General features: G+C 39.0%; 1 protein-coding gene and 1 long non-coding RNA gene across 2 annotated transcripts in view; one reads left to right on the top strand and one right to left on the bottom strand.

Moving 5' to 3' along the window:
* Positions 1-21,075, top strand: part of SKA3 (spindle and kinetochore associated complex subunit 3) — a 29,400-nt gene extending 8,325 nt beyond the window's left edge. Inside the window, exons 3-10 of the mRNA XM_030561859.1 lie at positions 7,325-7,389; positions 10,157-10,322; positions 11,584-12,010; positions 17,380-17,489; positions 18,303-18,487; positions 18,744-18,953; positions 19,156-19,274; positions 20,363-21,075. Of these exons, the coding sequence (XP_030417719.1) occupies positions 7,325-7,389; positions 10,157-10,322; positions 11,584-12,010; positions 17,380-17,489; positions 18,303-18,487; positions 18,744-18,953; positions 19,156-19,274; positions 20,363-20,369 (1,289 nt within the window). The 3' untranslated portion in view covers positions 20,370-21,075. The remainder of the gene's footprint in view (positions 1-7,324; positions 7,390-10,156; positions 10,323-11,583; positions 12,011-17,379; positions 17,490-18,302; positions 18,488-18,743; positions 18,954-19,155; positions 19,275-20,362) is intronic.
* Positions 1-26,829, bottom strand: part of LOC115651055 — a 33,028-nt gene extending 6,199 nt beyond the window's left edge. The window contains exons 1-3 of the long non-coding RNA XR_004000302.1: positions 26,799-26,829; positions 21,352-21,404; positions 10,136-10,190 (exon numbers count right to left, since the gene is read on the bottom strand). This is a non-coding gene — a long non-coding RNA (uncharacterized LOC115651055). The remainder of the gene's footprint in view (positions 1-10,135; positions 10,191-21,351; positions 21,405-26,798) is intronic.
* Between the last annotated feature and the right edge of the window lie 510 nt (positions 26,830-27,339).

Here is a 27,339-nt window from a genome sequence, read left to right as displayed (position 1 = left end):
CATACTAACAAATTTGTCTCTTTGTTAGTTTCTAAGGTGCCACAAGGACGCCTGGGTTTTTTTGCTGATACAGACTAACACGGCTACTGCTGAAACCTCTCCCCTTGTGAGTTCCTGTACCAGCTGCTCCAAGAAGCATTCATTTGAAGTATTGAGAAATTTTGTGTCTGCATTTTGTCCTGAGGTGACATGTACACAGTCAGTATGGGGATAATTGAAATCCCCCACTATTATTGAGTTCTTTATTTTGATAGCCTCTCTAATTTCCCTCAGCATTTCATAGTCACCATCACTGTCCTGGTCAGGTGGTTGATAATAGATCCGTACTGTTATGTTCTTATTAGAGCCTGGAATTACTGTCCATAGAGATTCTATGGAACGTGTGGGTTCATTTAAGATTTTTACTTCATTTGATTCTACATTTTCTTTCACATATAGTGCCACTCCTTTCCCCCTGCCCCCGCACGACTTGTTCTGTCCTTACGATATATTTTGTACCCTGAAATGATTGTGTCCCATTGACTGGCCTCACTCCACCAGGTTTTTGTGATGCCTATTATATCAATATCCTCCTTTATCACAAGGCACTCTAGTTCACTCATCCTATTATTTAGACTTCTAGCATTTGTGTACAAGCACTTTAAAAACTTGTCACTGTTTATTTGCCCTTTTCTGATGTCAGATTCTTTTTTATGTGAATGTTTCTCGTCTGATCTGCTCCATACTTTATCCTCTTCCATCCTCTCCTCCTGACTAAAACCTAGAGAATCTCTATCAATAGACTCTCCTCTAAGAGAAGTCTCTGTCCAATCCATGTGCTCCTCTGCAGCAATCAGCTTTCCCCCATCTCTTAGTTTAAAAACTGCTCTGCAGCCTTTTTAATGTTAAGTGCCAGCAGTCCAAATCCACTTTGGTTTAGGTGAAGCCCATCCTTCCTATATAGGCTCCCCCTCACCCAAAAGTTTCCCCAGTTCCTAGTAAATCTAAACCTCTCCTCCCTACACCAACATCTCATCCATGCACTGGGACTCTGAAGCTCTGCCTGCCTACCTGGCCCTGAGTGTGGAACTGGAAGCATTTCTGAGAATTCCACCATAGAGGTCCTGGATTTCAGTCTCTTCCCTAGCAGCCTAAATTTGGCCTCCAGGACGTCTCTCCCTACCCTTCCCTGTGTCATTGATACCTACATGTAGCTCGACCACTGGCTCCTCCCCAGCACTACACATAAGTTTATCTAGATGCCTCAAGAGATCCGCAACCGTCGCACCAGGCAGGCAAGTCACCATACGGTTCTCCTGGTCATCACAAACCCAGCTATCTATGTTTCTAATGATCAAATCTCCCATTACTAACGCTTGCCTTTTCCTAATGACTAGAGTTCCCTCCCCCGGATAGGTAACCTCAGTGCGAGAGGATACCCCAACATCATCGAAAGGAGGGTCCCAACTATGGGAAGGTTTATCTCTGCTCCCGTTCACTGCTCTGCTTCCCTGGGCCTTTCATCCTCCTTAACAGCGTGGGGGCTGTCAGACCGGAGGTGGGAGAAATCTACAGTGTCCCAGAAAGCCTCATCAACATACTTCTCTGTCTGCCTTAGCTCCTCCAGTTCCACCAGACCCGTATGCAGTCTCTGAGGACCAGGAGGTCCTTGCACTGAATGCACACAGGGGTAGGTAATTATACATGGGACACTGAGTGCAATAAATAGGACAGCCCCCACTCTGCTGCTGGACTTCTGCCTGCATTCTCTCCTATAGCTACCTAGGTTAATGATAGGGGTTTTGTTTAAATCAAGTTTTGATTATAGTTTAGTTTAAAGGTTTTAAAGAATAGCAAGTGTACCTCGCCCCCTTCTCACTTCCGTTCCAAACTCCCTGTTAGCGGCCCCTATTCACAAAGCTCCCTGGTCGCTGACTCACTGCTTTATAAAGCCCCGGCCTTCCTGATAGCCCCACCCCCTAACTAAGGGTCAGCCAATGAACAGAGGTTTCTAGATTTCAAACCTTGTTTAGAAGCTCACAGCACACGGTCCTTCAAACAAAACAAAACAGACAGACAAATACAAGCTCACAGCACACAGTAACCCCCAAACATAAAGACAGTACAGACAACCACTTACCTCAAGGGTCCCGTATTTGCTCCTTCTTCACCTGGAGAACTCCCTCTCGAAACTCCCTGTTAACGGCCCCTGTTCGCAAAGCTGTGACACAAACTACATAAGTAAATTACATTACATCCTTCCCGTGCCATTATTGGCGCACAGGGCGGAAACTAGTCTCTTCCATTCTTTTTTGTCATTTGCTGTTGCTTCCATCTGCTCTACAGTGTTGATCAGCTGTTTTGCCTGTCCTTCTAAGAGTTCTTCTGAAGGTTTCTCTTGGGCAACCTTGTTTCCTCAAACCAGTTGTTTTCAACTTGACAGCTTCATGTGGGAATCTGTGCATTGGCATCCAGAGTTCTTGTCCCAAATACGTGCCATGCTTCCTTCTGATTCTGATGGCAATAATCAGCTGGTTGGTGATTTCTCAGATCTTGTGTTTGTAATGAAGTCTTTCCACTAAGGCCCAAAATCTTTTGTGGGCACTTGTTTTTGAATGCATCTAATTTTTCTGTCTAATGATTTGGTAGATAGCCAGCTTTCAAAGCCATACATTCACACAGAGATTGTTTGAATTGAAAATTCTCAGTTTTGTTCTGATGTAAGCTTGGAAGGATTCAATTTTTATTGCTACATGTCAGTAAATGTCATTTTCACTATACACAGACAAACTGATGAAAAAATATTGCCATAGATGATAATTGAAACTTACCGATAGACAAAGTAAGAAATTCTGCTTGAGAACATATTAGAGTTTGATTTAAAGGTATTTACTTTATATATTTTGATGTGATATTGACAGTTTATTTTAATAGTTATATAACTTTACATTTTTGAATCTCAACATCTGATGTAATTAAATAATTGTCTGACACCCCATATAATTTCTCACAACTGAAAATTTAAATTGAGAAAAATTAAAAATGTTTATTTTGAAACATTGATATTTCTGCTGAAATTACATAAAAAGTTCTGCCAAGCTTGTGTATTTCTTTGATTACCATACGTTTTTAAGTTTAGTAAATGCTATGTTGTCTTTCCTATCCTTGATCTCACTTCCTTCTTGAAATCTCTGTTGGCCAATATGTTGCTGCCTACGTAAGTTAACTGTTCTACTTATTTGTTTTTGCCTTCTAGTATGATTTTACTGCTAGATGACTGGGCTTCAAGGATGTTTGTTTTAGCATACTAATCTTGAGCCCTGCTTGGCCTGGTGTTTTTGCCAGATTGTCAATCTTTGTAACTTTTCAGAAGTGTCACTCAGTAGTGCAATATCATCAGCAAAGTCTAGGTCTTCTAGGCATTTGCCATGCTATATCAGTGTTTGTGTTGCCAATACCCTTCTTCATTATCCAGTCTATGGCAATGCCAAACAGCGGTGATAAAATGCAGCCCTGTTTTATGACAGTGTCCAAGTTGAAATACCTTCTCTGGTTGTTTACACTTACTGAGCACTTTGCATCTTTGTACATGGCCTTGATAATGGTGACAACTTTAGCTGGGATTCCGTAGGACTGAAGCACATTCCACAATGTACGTCTGTGCACATTCCACAATGTCTTTTGAAAAATCAATTAAATTGATAATGAGGGGAGCTTCCCAGGTTAGACATTCTTCTATGATTGTCCTTAGTGTAAATATCTCCTCTACACAGGATGTCTTGGGCTTGAGTTCTTCTCTAAACTTTGCACCCACTGCCTTTCTTCCTGAGTAGTGTCACTCAGCAGAAGGCTTTCCCTACAACTGAGTAATGTAACTTATCTCCCATTTTTGCAGTCAGTAAGATCACCCTTTTGGGATATTCTGACAATGATTCCATCTTTTCACTGGTCATGGGGCGGGGGGTTCTCCTTTTTCTCAAACCTTAGTTGACCAATTGTCAGTTTTGTTATGGTGATGGTATCAAGTTTAGTGTTTTTGCTGTGACTTGATCATCCCTCAATGCTTTATATTTTAGTTTCTTGATTGCAACCTGTACTTTTGACATCTCTGTTGGGCCAATGTTAATATCAAGTTGATCCAGTTTGCATGTTTCATCGAAATCTGGCGCTGAAATGGGGCTTGGTCTGGTGAGAACTTTGAAATGTTCTGCTCATTTGTTTTTCTGGCCTACCTCAGCTGTAAACATTTTTCCATCTTTGCTTTTTTTTGGCCTATTTCCTATTTTGAAATTTTCACTTGGTAAACAACTCTGACTTTCTATCATAGTAGCAGTTTCAGCTTCAGCTGCTAGGTCTTCAGCATATCTCCATTTATCTTTCCTTGCATTGCTTTTCACTTCTTTCTTGCAATCCTCTCTTGTTTTTTCCAGTATTTCATTGATCTCAGAATTCAGGAGTTTTCCTGTTAGTACTTTTCTTTCCTGGATGAGAGGCCACATTTCTTGGCTTACTCTGTTCTTGCTCTGTCTACACTGATACCCAACTGTGGCTGCTGCAGGTTAAATCACATTGTCTCTGGAAGTCTGAGCACTGCTCAGGTCTGTTGTCTCTCACCTTCCTCTGCCTCTGGCAATGTCGCAAATCTGTTTCTCAGTTCAAGCAGGAATTTCTCAGGGTACACTTTTGTTTTCTGTTTAAAGTTGATAATTTAGTTTGAATTTGAATTTCAGTTTAGAAATGCAAAGATTTTGGCCGCTGCTGACATCTGCTGCTCAATGTGCCCTTGAGGCTTGGACAGATGACTTGACTTTCCAACTAGTGCAGCTGTGATCACAGGTGCCGACTCCGTGGGTGCTCCAGGGCTGGAGCACCCCCGGGGAAAAATTGGTGGGTGCTCAGCCCACACCCACAGCTCCCACCCCTGCCCAGCTTGCCTCCGCCTCCTTCCCTGAGTGTACCACGTGCCCCCTTTTTCCGCCTAGCTCCCAGCGCTTGAGCTGCGAAACAGATGTTTTGCGCTTCTGGGAGGGAGGCGGGAGAATGCAGTGCACTCAGGGAAGAGGTGGGGCTGGAGCGAGGATTTGGGGAAGGGGTCCAATGGGGCAGGGAGTGGGCGGAGTTGGGGTGGGAACTTTGGGAAAGGGATTGGAATGAGGGCGGGGAAAGGGTGGAGGGGCACCCACTGGCGCCAGGGAAAGTTCGCGCCTATGGCTGTGATTGATCTAGTTTGTCATTTTGCCATCTGGTGAATTCCATGTTTCTTTGTGTTTGTCTTTGTAAGGGAACTGGGTGCTTGCAAAAACTAGGTTGGACTCCAAGTACAATTCTGAGTCTTACCATTTTGACTGATAACTCCCAACCCATTTCTCTTTCCATTCCTAGTTTGTCACATCCTACTATAGCATTAAAGTCACCCATCACAAGGAGTAAGTCATGTTTTGGTATTCTGCCAATCCTCTTTGGAGGCAATTTTAAAACTCATCTTTATCATCATTGCCATGTTCCTCTGTCAGAGCATAGCACTGTATGATTGACATTTTTAAGAATCTGGTTTGGAGTCTGGAGTATATGATGCACTGGGTTATATGTTCCCAATTGATGAGTGATTACCTTGCGTAGAATCAGCCATAATGAGCACTACTTCCTCTAATTGTTTGTTGTCACTATAACCTGAATAAATGAGATGTGGCTTTTCTTGCTTGAAGTGCTTCTTGTCCGCACCTGTCAGTCTGCCCTCGCTGATGGCCAGAATTTTGAATCGAACGTTGTCCATCTCCTTCATCATCTTTGATATTTGAAACATCATTCTCATGTTTCAGTAACAAACTTTGAAGTGTTTTCTTGCTGCCAGCATCAAACTTTTCAGGGTCCTGGTTTCCACAGACGTGGTTTCACCAGGAGCCTTCATGCAGCATGCGGGCTCAGCAGTGTTCTTTGCTGAGCAGCCATTTTTACCAGAATGATACCTTGGTTCTGTTTCTATAATCAGTGTGGGTCTTTTATGAGGCTAGGTGGTTAACCTTATGCTCAACCCTCCCCACTTTATTCATGTTTGGGATGAGCAATCACATTAAAGTTCAGCAGGCCAGTTTAACTTAGAGTGCATCGCTGAAATGAAGGATACTAGATTTCTCAAGTACACTTGCATCTCTTTGATCACACACTTGGGGGTCAAGGAGAGGCACTCTCAAATCCCCAGAGACTGCAGCCTCCTATGTTGCCTCATATCAAAATCGCTCTTCTTCCAAGCTGCTCGAACTAATTTCTCCACCATTCAGTACAGCTACATCTAACACAACAAATGCAGTTCGGGAGCATGCAGATAATAGGGGCTCCAGGTGGGCAGAGTTAAGATTGCATGGGCAGGTATCTCAACTTTGTATTTCTTCATTTTCACAAGTTTGAGTTTTGCTGAACTTGGAGTTTTGGAGAGGCATGAGATACCACCGGGCAACCTTACCTCTGCATTAATTAAGTTGTTTTTCTATTTAATCTTTGATGACAATTCAGTACCTTGTTCCATTACCTCTAATCCTTAAAATCAGTAAGTTTTACTTACATTTTCTGTTTCATTGTAAAACTATTGCTGCTTGTATTGTCCTTATTGATCCAGCCTGTCCTGTGCTATTTGTCTATCTATTTTCATTGCTTGCTTGCTTTGTAGTGTAGCTGCACGTTTGATTCAAGGTTTTAATTTGATTTATCAACTCATACTTTTCCTGGTCTGTACATTGCCGTGTCTTGTCACATAGCAGATGTTCCCTCTTGCTTCAGCTATTCACATTAGCCTCAGTTTCCAGTATAAGGGACAAACACTGGCATCTGTATGCAAGCAAACAAGTCAGAACTGGTACTAGATTCTGCTTTTTGCAGGTATAGATGTTTGTATCCATGTTTCTGCCAATCTGAGTTGAAGGTTAACCTGATAAGAGGTGACATTTGGCACAGGTATCCCACATTTTCACAGAACATTCTTATAGGAGTAGATTATACCTGTGGTGATACTGCTTCTATAAACAGGACTGTCTAGCATCATTCACTGGAGCAGTAATGGATTGAACCTAAATTGATCCTCATCAATTTCTCTCCTCTTCCCCCTGTGGCTTTGCAGCCTGTGTAATGTCAGTTGTCACGCTGATATGTGGGGCATTTGGTTTATAATATTACACTTGGTTCTTTTTTATATATTTATTTATTTGTTTGTTTTTGTTTTGTTTTTCATGTTGAATCTAATAGAAGTATATGTCTATGGTAGAAATAATTGAGATTACTGATTAACTTAATGAAAAGATATTAACCTCTGTTTTTCTTCCAAAATCGTTTTCCATTAACATGCATATTGAAGAATATGAAGATGAATCTCCAATGAGAGTCTTACATGACCTGCATTGTGAAGTCAGGACTCTAAAGGTAATGACTGACTCATCACTTGCTTGTCAAACTATACAACAATGTATCTTTTTATTTTCCATAACTTTACAGATCATATATTAAATTATTTTACAGTTCTAACTCATGAATGTTAACAACTCAGAATTTGACTTGTTTTCTTTCAGTTTGCAAGTCCTAATTATTTGTTTTCCAAACTAATTACTTTAGTAAATTCTTCGTTTATAGAGTTGCTGGCACTGAATTTATAATAAGCCAATTTGTGCACTTCATGAGAGAGAATCCAAATTTAGTAAGCAAACAGATCCCAGTTTCAGGCTTTCAGATAGTGGTTAAAAATGGTAAAAAGATTTTTAAATATACAAATATTTTGTCTACTGTCTTCTCACTCTGGTATTTAAATATTAAATTAATAGATTCTAAGGCCAGAAGCGACCATTGTGATCATCTGGTTTGACCTCCTGTATAAGACAGGCCATACAATTTCCCAAAAATGATTCCTAGCACAGATTTTTTTTAGAAAAACATCCAATCTTGATTTTAAAATTGTCAATGATGGAGAATCCACCATGACCCTTGATAAAATGTTCCAATGGCTAAATTGACATTTGAATTGACAGTGTGCTGAAGTATTCCGTAGCCCAAAATTTCTAACAAAAATGTTCAGATAGGGAGTAAATTATAGCACTGATGGAGTTCAGATTAGATGTACTAATATATACCCTAGTGAACATGTTATCTTGCTATAAGAGTTCTATGGTGAACTACATTAAAATACAATGGAAAATATGGAAGAAACTTATTAGCAATGTCTAGTGGTCTGTTCAAACTATTCAGTGGGTGTTTTACTCATGACTTCAATGAGAGCGGGCCCCAAGCAACTAAAATCTTCTAACGTTCTCTTTTGTTTGACAGTTCCATCACTCTTACATTTCCTTCCTTTCCCAATATCTGGCATTCTAGCCAGCTGCAGGTATTCTGGCTGAAATATGCAAAAGGACAGTATCCAGTCCTGGAGCCTTAGATGAGAAGAAACTTCCTTCCCACAATCTGGAACTCTAACTTTACTTAACTGCCATGTGGGCAATGCTCTGATCTTTTGCCTCCCATAATATCAGAGCAGCAACATTTTAGGACCTTTCCTCAGTGAGAAAGTAGAGACAAGGACTGAGAATTACAAATTCTATTTGAAGTCAACTACTAAGCATCTTAGATTAAAACTTATTTTTAAGAGCTTCCACTATCTACTTGTTAGTGTAAAATATGGTGACATTGTGCTGTAATGTTCTTTCCTGCCAGCAAGTTTTAATAACTCTTCATTTCTGCACACTGGGATTGAATTTGAACCAGATTAGTCTAATTGAAGTACTGATTTTTAGGGGAAAGTCTGAGCCTTCCAGTCCCCAAATTAGCAATGTTTTATTGCTACCATAACTTTGTACATATTTTGTATATTTCTTCTGTAGGATATACTTTCATACATAAGATGTTGTTCCATATAGCAAGGTAACAGGTGGAAATTGAAGGTGATGGATATTGTGTTCCACTTCCTTTCCATTATCAAAGCAAAAAAATAAAAAAATTGAGTTTGTACACTTTTTGGTTTCCTTATTAATATACAGAAAACTTTGTGAAGCTGATATGGTTGTGACACGTATACGTGACACAAACTCCCAAAAGCAATTAAATGGAGTTAACCCACCTAATAGTACATACTCCCCTCCATCACGTATGGGTACCTATTTACTATTACCATGACTACCGTACATAGCACACCACACCCATAACTGCCTCACTCAACCCAGCCTTCTCTACATACCCTTTTAATCAAAGTACCTCCTCCCAACTTTGTTAATTGTGGATATTAGGTAAGCGTGTTGGGTTAGTAGAAGGTAGTTTGGTAAAGTGGGTGGTGGAAGGCTGCTTCCCTAGGACTGAGTTATAGTTGTGGTACATGGATTGGTGCACAGTAGTTTTGATAATGGTAAAGTTTGTGCCTTTGGGTAGAGGAGTAGAACATATGTACTGTTAGGTGGCTTAACTTTTCATATACTGATTTTGTGTCAAATACATTGTGTGTAGCAACCAAACTACTTCACAGCAAAGATCTGTGCATTTCCTAGTTTTGTAATGATTAAATAGGGATGGGGAACTCGGTAAGGGGAGGAGGCCTGCATGGAAGCAGAAGTGCAGCTGATGATGATTTTATCTATTGGCTCTTAGGTGCCAACAACTGCACATATTTATTAACGCTTTTTTCACTGGCAACTTTGGTGTATAAACTTTCAAGAACAACAGCTGAAAATTACCCTCAAAGGCGCTCAGGTATTAAGTGGCTGAGCTTCTAGCAAAAATATGCAATCTCTCATTAACAACAGCTACTGTGCCAGAGGACTAGAGAGTAGCAAATGTTGTATTTATGTTTAGAAAACATTCGAGGAATGATCTGGGGAAGTACATACATGGTGGGAGGGCTGGGTGTTGAGGGGTCCAGGTACATATACCCCACACCCAGGAAAATTTCAACCATAGCGCAGTGTGTTCCGAAGGGAAGATGTTTAAAGACTGTTTAAAAATTTTGCATTTGTTTTTTACATGTGTATCTTCTGTGACTATCCTTTTGAATAAAAGAAGCCTTTATTTAAAGATTCAATACACTCATTTGATGAAGCATACAATAAATATATTGTATACTTTATTCCCCGCTGATCTTTGAACAAAACTAGGGAAGAACAAACTATTTGTAAATTAGTATTTTAAAACTCACCTCTATTTTTTTCCTTCAAAGGGTGATGTTAACGCTACCCTTGATCAGAGTCGCTCTGAAAGACAAGAAACTTATGATATCATGAAAGCCATTAAAGTACTAATGCAAAGAAATACAACAGATCTTGAAAAAATAAGAGAACTGTTCCAGAAATATGGTTATCAACCACTTGTTAAAGATAACTCAGGTAAGACTACTTGAAAATACTGTAGAACCTTTGGAAGATTAAAAATATGATTTCTGATAAAACATTGCTCTAATTGTAAGCATCTCTGTATTAAAGCACAGACCAAATGTGTTAATATTATGAACTAGTTACAAAACATAATACAGGCTTAGCCAGATTTCTTTACATTAACATGTCTAATAGTAGGTCTATCCATAAACCCTTGAAATAGTATGCAACTTGAAATTTTTACCCTTGTTGCATGGACAAGTTAAATATCACAGTAACATGCATAAAATTACACTCCCTGACCTTGTAATCTGTCTTTCATTTCAGGTGTCATTAATGTGGACCATAGTAGTATTTGTTTTACAGTAGTACCCAAAGATTTGGGGTCCCATTGTGCTGGGTGCTGTAAACACATGGACAAAAAGACACAGGTTCTAGAGTTAATAAAGCCCATTTGATGTTGTTTCTAAACATAACTGTCTTGTCCTATATTGAATACTAACTGGTAATTAACAGCATGTTAAAACATGTAACACATCTTCTTAACCCAATTTGTTATCCTAGCAGAGGCTTTGTCTACATGAGCTATTGTACTGGTTTCATTTAAATCAGTTCATACCCCTATACGCTTATGTTGGTTTGAATGGCTTTTTTCAGTTTAGCTTAAATCAAACAAATAAAGCTGGTTTAAACCAAAATAAGTATCCAGCTGTTTGCACCAGTTTAATTAAATTGTTTTAAAATCACAGTGTTAAACCAGTTTTGCATAGACAAAGGCCTTAGACAAAACCAAAGGATTATCTAGTTGTGTCTCTTCTTCTTTAATATTGTCTCAACTTTCCCCAGTCTACTCCTTATTGATATAAAAATCTCAGTAATACTTGAGGATTAATATAAACCCTTAAAGGTGTTATATTAAAGTTTAAAGAAAATCAGTAAATATGTGCAATACAAAAGCATTTTCAGCAATGTCGCCACTGGCGCTCCTGCTACTTATGCTATCAGTTGAATGGCTTTCTTTTAGTTGCTATAATTTGTAAGAATTTGTAAGTGTTGTTTTCTTGAGTGTCTTAGTTTCTGAACGTAGGATTTGGGCACTCAGTTATCTTTGCAGTGGGATCTTCTTCGTTCCTCTTGACTTTTTTACATTGTGCTTATGCACATTTTCAGTTTTCTATTAACACTTTGTCAGTGTCTTGTTTTCTTAGTCTATAAAACAGTTCTTAAATGGTTACTGACATTTCTGACGTATCTTTTGTTTATAATAAAACAGTGGAGGACAAGGAGGAAGTTAACCATGCATTTAAGGTATCTGACCAAGCTAACTCTGATCAAGAGAAAGTGGAAGATATGTCTAGCTTTCCTGCTTGTACTGAGAAAATATCTGTGCCTAAGGATCCCTTGCGTAACCCACAGCTTTCAGATTTCGGTCTTTCACAGTACGCATTCTCCAGAACTTGGGATATGATGGATGTACAACCCCAGACAAATATGCATAAAGAAGATTCAAGAAATAGAATTCTAACTCCCAAACAGACCCCATATATAGTGCCCAAAACACCAAAATGTACATTAAAGATGGATGATTATGAGTGTTTAACTCCAAAGCTTGAACATTTTGGCATTAGTGAACATACCATGTGTTTGAATGAAGACTATACAATGGCACTTATTAATAAAAATGTACAGACAAGAAAAAAGTAAGTAGATGTGTTTAACTTCAGGCTATCCTGTGTTTTCTGTAGTAGTTGCCTCTGTGATTGTACTAGTTTCTTGCAATTTTCTGATGGTAGGTGATCCTTTTTTTCATATTGATTTCCAGCTTTGTTAGTGTTGCATTTTGAAAAAAACACTGTGTATACACACACACACACACACGACCTCTTTGCTGTGCTAGACACTACTGTGTTGGATACCCTAGATAAATTGCGTCTTTCCGCAAATTTTGTGCCGTCTAAAGATTTTAAATTTTCCAGTTTGAGTAGGTTCCACATGATAGAGACAGTCAGAGTGACAATCTGAAGACCTTGGCTTTCATTAACCTCAGATTTGGGTTCAGACATTAATAAACATTGTCGTGTGCAATAATCATTTGAGAACTGATATAAAGCTATTTCTTGATCATGCTGTCTGAGTTATGGATGGGCAATAAAAGGTGATTTTGTTTTTTTTATTTTTTATTTTTTTTAAGTTAGCACTTTTAAAAGCAGTTACCAGCTGTAATGTAGTCCAGTTTTTGGTTTTTTGGAAACTAATTTTTCAGAAAACCAAAGATGGATAAAAATGTTTACAATTTTTCAGTAATCATGAACATGTTGTTTTTATCAAATAGATACTCCCTTGTAGTAGCTGCAACACAAACATGGCAGCATGGAGAACTTCAAAGTCAAACTGGTATTTTTAAGGGCCTGACTTCTAAAATGGGTGCACCTGGTTTTAAAAGTCAAGTCCTCATTGTCCATAGCTGAATAAAACAGAAGAAATGCACAGCATAATAAATACATTATATTTTTAAAATAATTTTGGTTGTAATATTCTAAAATGAGGTTACTAAAATAGGTGAAGTTTTTTTTGTTTTTTTTCACAATGTCCTTTTAAATTCTACAACTCGATTTCTCTTAATGATTTATTTCACTTAATGAAAGGTTTAGTATATGGGGTGTCAAAAAAGGGTCACTTGTTGGAAGGTTCTCTGCACCTTGAAGTCTTTAAACCATGATTTGAGGACTTCAATGGCTCAGACACAGGTTATGATACTGAAGTGGGTGGGTGAGATTCTGTGGCCTGCATTGTGCAGGAGGTCAGACTAGATGATCATAATGGTCCCTTCTGACCTTAAAGTCTATGAGTCTATGAAAAGGGCTGATAATGAAAACTGTCACAACTTTAATTATGAAGTCAGTGTTAGTTCCATGGGACTTCTATAATTGACTCTCTATATTATCTTTTAAAACTCAAATGGAAAGTTTGTAATAGAATTAAACAGTTATCACAGCATAGTTGGCTGTTGTTTCTTCACACTTACGGAATAGGTGGATTTTTTTAGATCAATGTTAAAATTCACATTTTTTAAAAATCTCTAGACATTATGCTCTTGCTATGATGCCATGTATGTTAGAACCAGTAGCTCTAATTGCAAATACTACAAGCACAGGCAATTCAGTTATTTTGCCTTTTTCTATACATACGAAAAATTGACATGATGATTTCCCATATATATTCCATCCATTGGCTATTCTGCGGCTGCTATTTTTCTCCCCACTCTGTGGACTTGTAAAGGAACAAGTTTCAATTCGTGTCTGGATCATTCTGTAAATGGCACAAACATGCCCCTTGTATTTGTATTTCATAATATTGAACTTTTAGTAATGAGAGAGCTCACTATGCTGTGACTGATGCGACTTTTTTTGTGGCTGTGTTTTTTTCCATGTACTGTGTTTAAAGGGATGCTAATTCAAAACCTAGTCAGTTTCAAAGAATGCATTGAAAGTAGTGTCAACTAGTGGACCTCACTGGGTATTTAGTTTTTAATAAATCACACTTCTTTTTTGCTTCTATCTTCTGTTACTATGTGAAAAAATCAAAATGTGTTAACTATGATCTGCCGCCTTACCTGTGCCCATAAATATACCAATGCATCTATAAATTAAGACTTCAGTTCTGTAACTGTAATTACATTTAGAACAATTGCTGACACACATCACCTTTTCCTAAACATTTTATTTAAAAAAAAAAGAAAAAGAAAGAAAATCACAGCTACCATTGGCAATCTGACAACATATTTCTCGTACTTACAAAACCAATTCAAAATTGTACACAGAACTATATACGGTATAAGTTGTGCTAGCCACACAAGCCGTATATTAAATCAAAGTAGATTAGCATAAAACCAGTAACCAGGACTGGAGTTAGGGCTGCACAGTGATAATGTTCAGTATTAAAGTAATATGTGGATTATGAAAGGTGAAAGTGGTTCAGTTTGAAAGGAAACTAAATGAAGTGTTGGAATGGTTGAACTTTTTATTTCCTTGCTTCTTACTGTTTGCTAACTTTGAGTTGTGGTTGATAGATATGGTTGCATATACTGTCAACACAGTTTTCTTTGCGTGGCGTATGTGAGTGTATATATGTCTACCCCCTGCTTTGTAGAGTTTAGATTACAGTAACTCCTTGCTCAACATTGTAGTTATGTTCTTGAAAAATGCGACTTTAAGTGAAACGATGTTAAGCTAATCCAATTTCACCATAAAAATTAATGTAAATATGGGGGGTTATGTTCCGGGGAAAAAAATTTTGCCAGACAAAAGACATTATATACAGTATAAGTTTTAAACAAACAATTAAATATTGTACTCAGCAATAATGATTGTGAAGCTTGGGTGAGGTGGTGGAGTCAGAGGGTGGATCATTCAGCTGCTCCTCTTGCTGTTCTTTCCAAAGTGAGTGTGTGGTGGGGGTGCTTAACGCCCAGCTCTGCCCGAGGCCTATCCCCACTCCATCCCTTCCTCCAAGGCCCCACTCCAGCTCCGCCCCCTCCCTCAAGCACACCACATCCTCGCTCTTCCCTGCAAGAGCCTCCTGAATGTCATGAAACAACTGATTGCTGTGGGCAGGAGGTGCGTCGCCTCCTTCCCTAAGCCTCCCGCCCACAGCAATCAGCCATTTGTGGCTCTAGGGCAGTGGTTTTCAAACTTTTTTTCTGACAATCCAGTTGAAGAAAATTGTTGATGCCCACCACCCAGCGGAGCTGGGAGTGAGGGGTGACGGTGAAGGCTGCGGGATGGGGCCAGGAATGAGGGATTCAGAGTGTGGGAGGAGGCTCTGGGTTTGGGGGCGGCTCAGGGCTGGGGCAGGGGATTTGGGGCATAAGGTTGGAGCGCAGGCTTTTCAGGTGGTTCCCAGTCAGCGGCGCAGCAGGGGTGCTAAGGCAGGCTTCCTGGCTGTCCTGGTACCGCAGACCATGCTGCATCCCAGAAGTGGCCAGCAGCAGGTCTTGCTCCTAGGCGGAGGTACGCAAGCAGCTCCGTGTGGCTCTTGCTCATAGGCACCATCCACCCATGTGGGGCGGGGGCAGTGCACAGAGCCCTGGGCCCGCCCCACCTAGGAGCCAGACCTGTTCCCGGCTGCTTCCGGGGCACAGTGAAGTGTCAGAACAGGTAGGGACTAGTCTGCCTTAGCCAGGCAGCACTGTCAATGGGACTTTTAACAGCCCAGTCGGTGGTGCTGACCAGGGCGCTGTGATCCAGTGCCTTACATTCTGTGACCCAGTACTGGGTCGCGACCCACAGTTTGAAAACCACTGCTCTAGGGCGGAGGAGTGAGGACACGGTATGCAATCTCCCTTTTCCCTCCCCGTGCCTCCCGCCTGCAGCAATCAGCTGCTTCAGGGGGCAAGGGGTGAAGCTGTGTGCCACGTCTTTGCTCCTCCCCCCAGCCTCCTGAAAACCACGAAACAGCTGATTGCTGCAGACAGGAGGTGTGGGGAGCAAAGGGGGAGTTGCTGGTCCATGGGGCTGCCAGTGGGTGAGTGGCGCTGGTGGTGGTGGAGGGGAGCTGATGGGGGGCTGCCAGCCCACCCTGGTTCCAAGCCCCCACAGCCAAACAACATTATAAGCAAACATTGCACAACTTCAAGTGACTATGTTCTCTAATAGATCAGCGATGTAACAATGAAACAACATTAACCAGCATGATGTTAAGTGCGGAGTTACTGTAGTTTAACTAATCTTTGTTTCATTTGCTCTGCAGGATAACAGTCCTCTTGCACTTTCTCTTTCCTGGACTCTCTCTAGTCAGGCATATAGTGCAGAAATTGTGCAGAAAGACTTTACATGCTTTTACGCAGGCTAATTTTTGTAAATAAGAGTCTGGAAAATTTAATTAGTTTATTAATTTAATGGGAAGAATCTGTATAAAGTTTGAGATATGTATGTAGCCAGAGTGACACGAAGTAGACTTATTCAATGTCATTTTTAAACACCTATAACTTAAAATGGTTTGATTACTAGCTTTCAAAAATAATTCTAGCCCAATTTTTTTAGCTAGAAATACTTTTCCTGTGCAAAACTATAAGGGATGTGAAAATTGGTCTTATAATGAAACTCGGGATGCAGCCTGCATAGAACGCTATTAAGTAGATAATCAGTGTAAAGTAACCTGTAACTCAAACAGTTTGACCAGTTTTCTTGAAGCTTTAGGGGGAAAAAATTCTCCTTAGTCTTGAGTAACTTTGGCAATTTTCAAGCCAAACTAACTTTTCTAGCAGGTAGGAAGATAAATATATGGGTCTTAAAATGGAACCTGGTTGCAACCTTAAAGAGACATCAACTTAAAATCATACAACAGCACTTCAGGTATAGTCATGGGAATTTCCATATCAGATCAGTCCTGTCAGTACTTTTATGTTTAAGGGGAAGGTTCAAGAATCCCTGCTGGACAATTATGGAATCCATGGTCATAGAGAAAACAGGGCTGGGAAACAACTTCCTCTGTCTTCCTCATTGCCAATCTTCCTTCTCTGTTGTATGGATTTCAGGCAAGAGGGAGAGACAATGTAAAATAAAATGGAAACTTGTAACTACTTTTTTTTTCAGAATGACTAGGTTTCAAATCTCTTGGGCAATTGATAGAGCATGGATAGATTGCTGCACTTGTACGCTGTGAACTGTGGGATTTGAGCCATAGCTTTCTTCGAGGATGAGAATGTGTGTAGTCTTATGTATTTATACAATCATAGAATATTAGGGTTGGAAGGGATCTCAGGAGGTCATCTACTCCACCCCCCTGCTCAAAGCAGAACCCATCCCCAACTTTTTTTTTTTTTTTGCCCCAGATCCCTAAATGGCCCCCTCAAGGATTGAACTCACAACCCCGGGTTTAGCAGGCTAGTGCTCAAACCATTAAACTATCCCTCCCCGTATGCCTAGCACAATCCTGATCCTGATCAGGCCTCTGGGTGTAACTGCTATATAAATGTTTAGTAAGTTGACAGTATACCTTTAATCATGGAACCATAGTCAATGGTATTTTAATATCACTTTTGATGTATTTTTTTAATCCGAATCTGTAGTTTTCCTAAGGAAGATGATAATGAAATGTGTGTGGCAGCAGAAACATCATCAAAATCCAGGGAAATCATGGTTACTCCTGGACCAGCAATGAAAACACCTAGCGAAAATGGTAAATTCAAACTATTTGGAATTAATAGTGGTAATTTTCAGTTAATTCTGAATAAACTTTCTACATTGACAGTTAAGGCTTGATACTTGTTTGCATTGTAAGAATTCAGAAAATTATTTTTAAAAGGTACAAAAGAAGGTGGGTTTGGTGGTGTGTAAATCTAGCATCCAGACTTAAAGATAAATATTGGTTTTCTCCCCCATCTCCAACACCATCATCCACAAAGACCATATGTTACTCTGTGAGTCTTTCACCTTCAGAACTTAATCATTGCTTCAGTAATTTTAAACTTATTTATTAAAAGCTTAAAAGAACAGAAATGAAGTTACGTTAGAACAAGCTGACCTGATATTATAACTTGTAACTTTCAAGATAGCTGTACAGTATCTTAAAAGAGAAAAATGAGACATACTTCAGAAGGTGTATGAAGATCTTAGAGCAAAATTGTACACTGACATTTAAAATTTGGAAAAATGTAAGATACATTTATGTAAGAGATTTGTTCAGAAATATGACGTAGATATGTTTTAAGCAAGAGAACTGGTTCTTGAATGTGGATATTGCTATGGACTTGAACCTAAAATTTGCATTGTATAGATGGACTAAAGCATCTAACCTCAAAGATCCTTCTAATTTAGTTTGTCTTCACAGTGGTAAAATGGTCAGCTAGTATTATACTTTCATGCTGTTTTAGGATGCGTAAATACACAAAAATTATTACTGCAGTCTCTATTGTTAATTGTTAAACTGAACTGTTATAAATGCCCTGTGTATTCAAGCACGTAAAATTATTACTCATATCCATTATTTTAGCTGTTGATTGCCTGGCTTCTCCTTTGATACCTGTGTTCTGCACTCCTGGTCTGAAAATTCCTTCCAGAAAGGACAATACTATCTTACCCAAATCCCCAAAGATGAAAAAATCAAATATTTCTAATCAGATAACAACACCCACTCTTCCAGACTTTGAAACAGGCTGGCTAAAAACAGAAAGTAAAGTAAGTGCTTAAATGTCATTTTAGTAATCATATTTATTCTGTGACAAGTGAAAATGTACTTAGATATAATTTTTTAATGAGTCAGTAATGGCCTTCCCTTCCCACACTGCTTTTGTGGGCAGGTGTATCAGTGTAGAACCAATCTCCATAACATCAACTTGAAGTAATTAGACAAATTAAGAATGCTATTAATAAAACTAAACTAGCTGACGACATTTTACGATAAATTTGAATATGATTATCATCTTTTATACAGCTATTAAAGGGGAACAAGGCTGAGTCATTGCCAGAGATTGATGTGACAGTTAAACAACACAAAGAAGATTGTGCTCCTCCTATTTTAAGTTCTGACAAGTATATTGACCATCTTGGAAGACCCTCTCTTCCAAAAATATCTGACTATGAAAATCTCCTTAATACTCCTCCGCCTCCAGAAATAACACAGATACCAGAAGACATTCTGCAGGTTGTTTTTACTTCTTGTGTGTGTTTGTGCCTGTGGAATCTGCATTTTGTTATCCAGTGGTGTGGAAAGACTGCTTAATTTTATCAGATTTGAATCTGGGAATTCTTTGCTGCTTTCAGTTGAAACAATATAAACCATAGTCATGCTTTGAATTCTTGCTCAGATAAATTCTCTCTTTAATGCCTTCAATGTTTTATTTTAGATATTATCAAGGTATAATCCAAAAACAGATACACCTACAGTAATGAAAACGGAGATCAAAACAGGAACTGCTACAAGATTTGAAAGGAATATTCCAGATTATTGCAACAAAGAGAACAGGTGAGAGTGAATTCCCTAGATGTACTAAAGAAATTGAATTGATATAATTTAGGAGAGTATATTTGGAGAAGATATATTCATTTAGAAATTAATACTTGCTCTCAGATCAGCTACCAAAACAGCCCTTCTTGGTTGTGTCTTAATAAATGTGCAACATTTGGCCTGGTATTTATGGTGACTGTCTTAAGGTTCCTTTTCTGTTTGGTCTGTACTTCATACAAATATATATTTGTGTACAACTAATAACTTCATTTTTTATAAATAGAATAAATTCATAGAATTTAAAATGATCATGTTCAGCTGTATAACTATCAAAATTGAAAGAGTTGTGACCTGGCAAATATATATAAGTGTGTGCTATATCAGTGGTGGGGAATACACAGCAGCTTCCCATACTACCTGTCCAGAACTGTGGCAGTCTAGCAATTAAAGAAGACATAGGACCGATTACTGTACCCTTCCCAAATAGCATGTGTGTATACATGCAAATACAATTACTTCATGACTGGGAGAATTGACTATGAAGAATGTAAACAGTCAAGAAATACTGCTTACGCCTTTCTTAATCAGGAAGGAACCCAAATATCCTTTAAATGTGCAGTCCAAGGACTTAATCAAATCTAATCTCATTCTTGTACAAAGGAGGACAGGAAAAAAATTAATTTCATAAAACTCTTAACATTTTCTTTCTTCAAGGGCTCTTTGCCCACTCCCAACGCCCAAATGGTTTCTTGAGATGTTCTACTGTTCAAGGTTAGATCATTAAAACCAGGGAACAGAAATAACCACCCGTGACTTAAATGACCAATCACGCGGCCCAAATAACAAATTTTGAATACTCAAATGCTTGCAGCAAATAGTTTGAACAAATCCATAGGTTGAAACAAGTTTGCACAACATATCTGAGCAATTCTGCGTAATGGATAAATTAGTAAAAATCCTGTTCAGATTGATCAGGAAAAGGATGCATTATTTGTGACAAATAACTTGACCTACTATGGATATCTCATACAGGATGATATTCCTCTGCTTCAGTGTTCTTTACTGTGCTTGTTGCTTACTCTGATATTTATTTGTATTTGCTACAGATTTTAGAATATTAGTGAGGAAAAGACAAGTCTTCTTCAGAGTTACGGCCATCATACCACAGTATTCACGAGAGCCCTGAATGAAACCGAGAACACTCTCTGGCTTATGTCAGCTAGTATGTTCGAAATTGGGATCCGCTCTAGTTCTGTATCAAATAGAATAAAGCTTTAATTTAGATGGACTTTATCCCTGTCAAGAAAGATTTACAAAGAAATGCCTCTTTCAAAGACTTTCTGTTTGAACTGACAAACTTAGTTCTCTTTGTTGAAAACACTACTGAAATGTTAAATAAACTTCTGTTCTGGATATATTTGCAAAGGATATTCTGAATCTATCAAATCAAATGATTGAGAGTGAGCTGGGCATGGTGCTGGATTTTGAGCCACATTCATGGATCTTCTGAGTCTTACAGAGCATAAAAAGTTTGAAGAAATAGAAAACCAGTGAAAAAAGACCTATATCTCAATTTCTAATAACTTTCAGCAAGTCACAAGGAACTAGTTATGCAAAACTCTCATGGAAAAGAGAGGTACATTGTCATAACTTTGCCTTTCTTCAACAAAATACACCTCCATGGCACTAGCTGCAAACTTGGAAGTGGGAGACACAGGAAAAAGAGGACTTCTTATACACAGGACCTGGGGCGAGTAAAATCGTTTTAATTACCAATTTGTACTAAATCTCACATTAAAATAAAGCACAGTCAAAAATATATTTGTGCTACATTTCTATGTTAGTGATGATGTGGTTCAAAGAGCTTTGCAGAATAATCCTTCATTTAATTCAGAACTGGTGACATATTCCATGTAATTATTTCTGTCTGCTTACACGTTTGTGCAGTATACTAGAGAGAAGAGGATGATTCAAATAATACACTAAACTGAAACTTCAGTATGCTGCCTTACAAAGTAAAATATCTAAATCTTTCACTTACATTATACATCTTGTTAAAAGCACTGAATTTAAGGTCAATGTTTTATTAAAATACCTGTTTTGTTGTCTGTAACCAGGAAGTTGAAAGCCACCCCAATGACTGAAGAACTAGAAAGAGGAATAAATACAGTGTTACATAAACAGCTTCTAAATAAGGAACTGCTTGTGCACATACACTAAGAAATTGGTTCTCTCTTGGGGGGGGGGAGAAACAAGATGGAGAGGAAATGAGAGAACTGTATTGAAAAACATTTTGTAAAAAAAAATAAAAAAGGGAGGTGTTAAATATTTGACCCACTTTAGATAGATTTTTATAATGTGAAAGATAGTTGCAAATGCTGAACTGTTTTCATGAATTTTTGAAAAGATCATTCTTAATCACATCACTTTTGATCCATGCAAAGTGATGGTTGGTTTGTAGTTATCAACCAGAATTCCAGCACTCTCCTCCCAGGTAGTCCTTATTTTCAGAGGCCTTGTTATCCTGCATTACAAGCAGGAAAACCAATAATAAAGAACTGCTTAAATCCTGTCCCTTAAAAGCAGTCTGATACAGAGGAAATTACTTCTTGTGATTTGAAAGGAAAATGCTAGCAAGAGGCAACGCTGAATGTTATAGGCAACAGACTTCTGCTGCACAGTTCCTCTCATTATTCATAATGAATGGGTAATTCCTCCTACCTCTAGAATTTGGAGGTGATCCACTGTTGTTGCTGGGAGTTCTGGGACTAAGCCCTTCCCTTTGGCTTAGGCCACCAAAATTGCTGCCTCAGGCCGAGGAACAAGTTGCTGTTCAGTTTCTCCCAACCAGTTTGTTTTAACAAATTTATTTATACAGTAGAGACTTCATTTCAGCTTCTAGTTCTTCTCTCCCTCTTCGGAGCTGAGGACTTACTGGAGTACTGACGCTCTAACCCTCTAGTTCCTCCAGTATAGCACTTCTTGACTGGACTCCCTTTGCCCTGCACTACAGCAGCAAAGAAGCCCTGTAAGCATGGAACCAAGTTCAAGAGGTGCTGTACACTGCTTTTCAGGAGCATCAGATGGGGAGCCACTGACCCTTGCTCTGCCAGTGCATGGGGCTTCAGAGGCTGAGCTATCATAATGTGCTATCTTTTTCCTATAAACAGCCAGGGTAAGTAACATACACATTATCAAAAGAGAGAAACACCCCCCCCTCCAAAAAAAACCCTAAAAACACTGACGCCTACAAGACAGGAAGCCAGTTGCAGGTGAAGAGCTCATTAATAATAATATTGCTTTCACTTTAATTTTGCTTATCTCATACTTTTTGGATCTGATGTCCTCAAAGCAAGCTTCTGATTAAAACCAAATGTTAAACTGAAATGTTATGTAAAACTTAAAATTTCCTAAATTTAAGACCTAAGTTTGGTACAGCACTAATCCCACCAGTAAAAGATATATTCAAACCTTCCAAAAGATCCCAAAGACCATAAAAATGAGGACAGTATACCAAAATTTCAAAGTCTCAACTGGCTATTCAGACAAGAAATGATTCATGTACTTAGTAAGGAAAATTTATTATTTGGTAATCAAATGGCTCATCGCACAGGGATATGAATCTTGCTTTGGGTGTGAAGTCTTGGATTTACATTCAGATCAGGTCCTTGCAGATGTGTGTAAAATGTTTTTAGCAATTTTTCCTGGGACTTGATTTTATTTGTGGCAAGAGCAATGGCTCCTAACTGAGTGGCTTCAAGGAAGTTGTGTTATACCCATCAATGTTCAGGGAGGACAGACATGATAAAAAGGGAGGAGGTGTTGCATTATATTAGAATATATACACTTGTTCTGATGAAGGAGGTGAAAGGCAGAACAGTTGAAAGTGTTTGGGTAAAAATAATAGGGGTGACACCATGATAGGGGTCTGCTATAGACCACCAAGTCAGGAAGAGGCATTTCTAGAACAAACAGCAGGAATGTCCAAACACAAGACCTGGTAGCCCAGACATCTGCTGGAAAAATAAAATGCCAAAACACAAAATTTCCAGTAAGTTCTTGGAATGTATTGGAGATAATATTTTTGTTTCAGACGGTGGAGAAAGTAAGCATATGGATAGCCATTTTCAATTTGATTCTGACCAACAGGGAAGAATTCATAGTGAATCTGAAGGTTGAAGGTAATTTGAATGAAAATGATCATGAAATGATAGCTTTCATGATTCTAAGAAAAGGAAGGCATGAGAGCAGCAGAATAAGAATATTGGACTTGAAGAAAATCCGAGAACTGGTAGAGAAGGTCCCATGGGAAGGAAATCTAAGACAAAAAAGGAGTTCAGGAGAGCTGGGAGTTTTTCAAGGAGACAGTATTAAAGGCATAACTGCAAATTATCCCATTGCGAAAGAAAGAGGAAGAATAGTAAGATGCCATTATGGCTCCATCAGGAGATCTTTAATTACCTGAAAATCAAAAAGGAAAGCTACAAAAAGTGGAAACATGAACAAATTGCTAATGAGGAGTACAAAAGAACAGCACAAGCATGTAGGACAAAATCAGAAAAGCTAAGACACAAAGTTAATTACCCTAGCAAGGGATATAAAAGGCAATAAGATGAGGTTCTTTAAATATATTAGGAGCAAGAGAGAGACAACAGAAACTGTAGGTCCTTTATATAACAAGGAAGGAGAGCTAATAACAGACAACATCAAGAAAGCCAAGATGGTTAATGTCTATTTTGATTCAGACTAGACGGTTAATGGTCACCAGATACTCACCACAATTAATATTAACAACAAGGGGGAAGGAATGCAAGCCAAAATAGGGAAAGAACAGGTTAAAGAACTTTTTAGATGTATTCAGTTTGGCAGGGCCTGATGAAATTCGTCCCAGGACATTTAAGGAACTATCTGAAGCAATCTCAAAATGATTAGCAGTTATCTTTGAGAACTCCTGAAGGACAGGAGATGTTCCAGAAGACTGGATAAAGTCCAGTAAACATGGTACCTAGCTTTAAAAAGCAGAGCAGAGAGGACCCTAGGAATTATAGACCTGTCAGCCTAACTTCAATATCTGGATAGATACTGGAACAAATTATTAAAAAATCAGTTTGTAAAAATCTGAAGGACAATAGTTATAAGGAATAACCAACCTAATTTTCTTCTTTAACAGGATTACTGGCCTAGTGGATAGAGGGAAAGCAGTAGCTATGATATGTCTTGATTTTAGTAGGGCTTTAGATGCAGTCCCCCATGACATTTTCCTAAGCAGACAAAGGAAATGCAATTGAGACTAAATTATTGTAAGACGGGTGCATGATTGGTTGAAAGACCAGACTTGAAGAGTAGTTCTCAACGGTTCGCTGTCAGACTTAGAGGGCACTTCTAGTGGTGTTTCACAGGTGTCTGTCCCCTGTCCGGAACTATTAAATATGTTCATTAATAACTTTAATAATGGATTGGAGAGTATGCTCATAACATTTGCAGATTTACAGCAGGCTGGAAGGCGTTACAAGCACATTGGAGAAGAGAATCAGACTTCAAAGTGACCTTGACAAATTGGAGAATTGATCTGAATTCAACAAGATGGAATTCAATAAAGATTAAGTGCAAAGTTAAAAATTAGAAAAGAAAAATTAAATGCACAACTATAAAATGGGGAATAACTGGCTAGGTGGCAGTGCTGCTTAAAAGGAATTGAGAGTTATAGTGGACCACAAACTGAAAAAGTCAACAATGTGATGCTGTTGTGAAAAAGGCTAATATTCCGAGGTGATATATGATAGGAGTGTTGTTATGTTAGACATGGGAGGTAATTGTTCTGCACTACTTGGCACTGGTGAGGCCTCAGCTGGAGTACTGTGTCCAATTCTTGATGCCACACTTCAGAAAAGGTGGACAAACTGAAGACAGGCTAGAGGAGAGCAACAAAAATGATGAAACGTTTAGCAAACCTGATCTCTGAAGAAAGGTTTAAAAAACGGCATGCTTAGACTTGAGAAAAGAAGACTGAGAGGGACCTGACAAGATTTCAAGTATGTTAAGGGCTGTTATAAAGAGAATTGTCAATTGTTCTCCATGTCTACTGAAGGTAGGACAAGAAGGCTTAATCTGCATCAAGGGTATTTTAAGTTAGATATTAGGAGAAAACTTTCTAACTGTTAGGGTAGTAAGATCTGGAACAGGTTTCCAAGGGAGGTTGTGGAATCCCCATCATTAGAGGGTTTTATGATCAGGTTGGACAAACATCTGTCAGGGGTTGGCTAGGTTTACTTGTTTCTGTCAACACAAGTGGGTGCACTTGATGACTTCTTGAGGTTCTTTCCTGCCCTATATTTCTATGATTCTATCGCAATTGGCCATCCTAATCAGACACGCTGTGTATCCAAATTTACAGGTGTTGAAGATGTTTGAGGAATCAGAGAAATTAGTATCTGAGAATTCAGAGAGGTCTTGATCCTCACTATCAAATCCCACATCGCAAATCTGTCACTAGCAAGAGTATTCCAGAAGAGGCTGTTCCCCTAGCAGAGGGAAAAATCTGAAGCTGAACCCCCAAGGAAACAGAGATACATTTTCTTCCAAAACCATTAAACTCCTTACTAAGAGAGAGGCAACATGATCATTTCTGTATAAGAGCTTACAGTTCTTCCACAAGACTTCCTTTGGATCTACCCTGTATACCTAATCTTAAGCAACATCTGGTGGTATTCACAGCAAGTCCCGGATTGCAAGTTATGCCACTTTACCTCTTCAAGCACAACATCCCATTCTATTACTCAGCTTCTTTCCTCATTCATTGCTAATGGGTTAATGTCCTCCACCTATGGAACTTGGAGGCGGTCCAATGTTGCTGAAAGCTCCAGGGCTAAGCCCTACTCTTCTGCTCAGGCTACCAGATTTTCTACCTCTGCTAGTTAAACCAGTTGAAAATTTAGTTTCCACTGACCCATTTTGTTTTATAACTTTAATTTTTATTTTTCTGTGCAGTACTTAGTCTTTCTTCCTTTCCCCCTATATTAGGTGTTGGCAGGGTGGGGCCTTCAACAGCTTGGATCTGCTTCAGCTCCTGCCCCTGCTAGACTCTTCTCCGTCAGGCATGGCAGAGCTGTCTTGGTCCATGTCTATGCTAGGGTGCTACAATTGCATAGCTATGGGTCCACAGCTAGAGAAATGTGGGCTTGGCAGCACTACCATTAAGTGCATACATAATTGGTTAACCAATCAAAACAAACAAAAAAAGTAACTATTAATGGAATGATGTCAAATAGGAGAGAGGTCTCAAGTGGGGTTCCACAGGGATATGTTCTAGGTCCGGTGTTGTTTAATACCTTTATTAATTACCTTGATGTAGGAATAGAGAGCATACTGATCAAATTTGCAGATGACATAAAACTAGGCGGGTTCCCAATACTTTGGAGGATAGAGCTAAAATTCAGAGGGATCTTGATAAATTGGAGACCTGGGCTATAGACAACAAATTCAACAAAGACAAATGTAAGGTACTACACTTGGGGGGGGGGAAACATACAGAATGGGGGATACCTGGCTTGGCAGCAGCACTGCTGAGAAGAATGGGAAAGTTGTGGTGGATCACAGCCTCGGCATGAGTCAGCAATGTGATGCTGTTGCAAAAAAAAGCAAATACAGTTTTAGATTGCATTAACAGAGGTATAGCATGCAAGTCACAAGAGTTGATGGTACTGTTCTACTTGGCGCTGGTTAGACCTCAGCTGGAGTACTGTGTCCAATTTTGGTCACCAACGTATAGAAAGGATGTAGAGAAACTGGAAAGAATCCGGAGGTAAGTGACAAAGATGATCAAAAGGACAGAATACAAGCCATATGAGCAAAGGCTGGAGGAACTGGGTATGTTTAATTTTGAAAGGAGGAGATTACGGTGGGAGATGATAGCGATCTTAAAATACTTGAAAGGCTGCCATAAAAAAAGGTGGAGGAAAGTTGTTCTCCCTGCCCCAGAGGGCAGGACAAGAGGTAATGGGTTCAAGCAGCAGCACAGCAGTTTTAGATTAAATCTCAGGAGAAACCACCTAACTATAAGCACAGTGGGAGACCCTGCTTAGGG

This window comes from Gopherus evgoodei, chromosome 1 (genome assembly GCF_007399415.2).
Source record: "Gopherus evgoodei ecotype Sinaloan lineage chromosome 1, rGopEvg1_v1.p, whole genome shotgun sequence".
In the NCBI taxonomy this organism is placed as follows: domain Eukaryota; kingdom Metazoa; phylum Chordata; order Testudines; family Testudinidae; genus Gopherus; species Gopherus evgoodei.
This window is presented reverse-complemented; position numbering and strand designations above follow the sequence as displayed.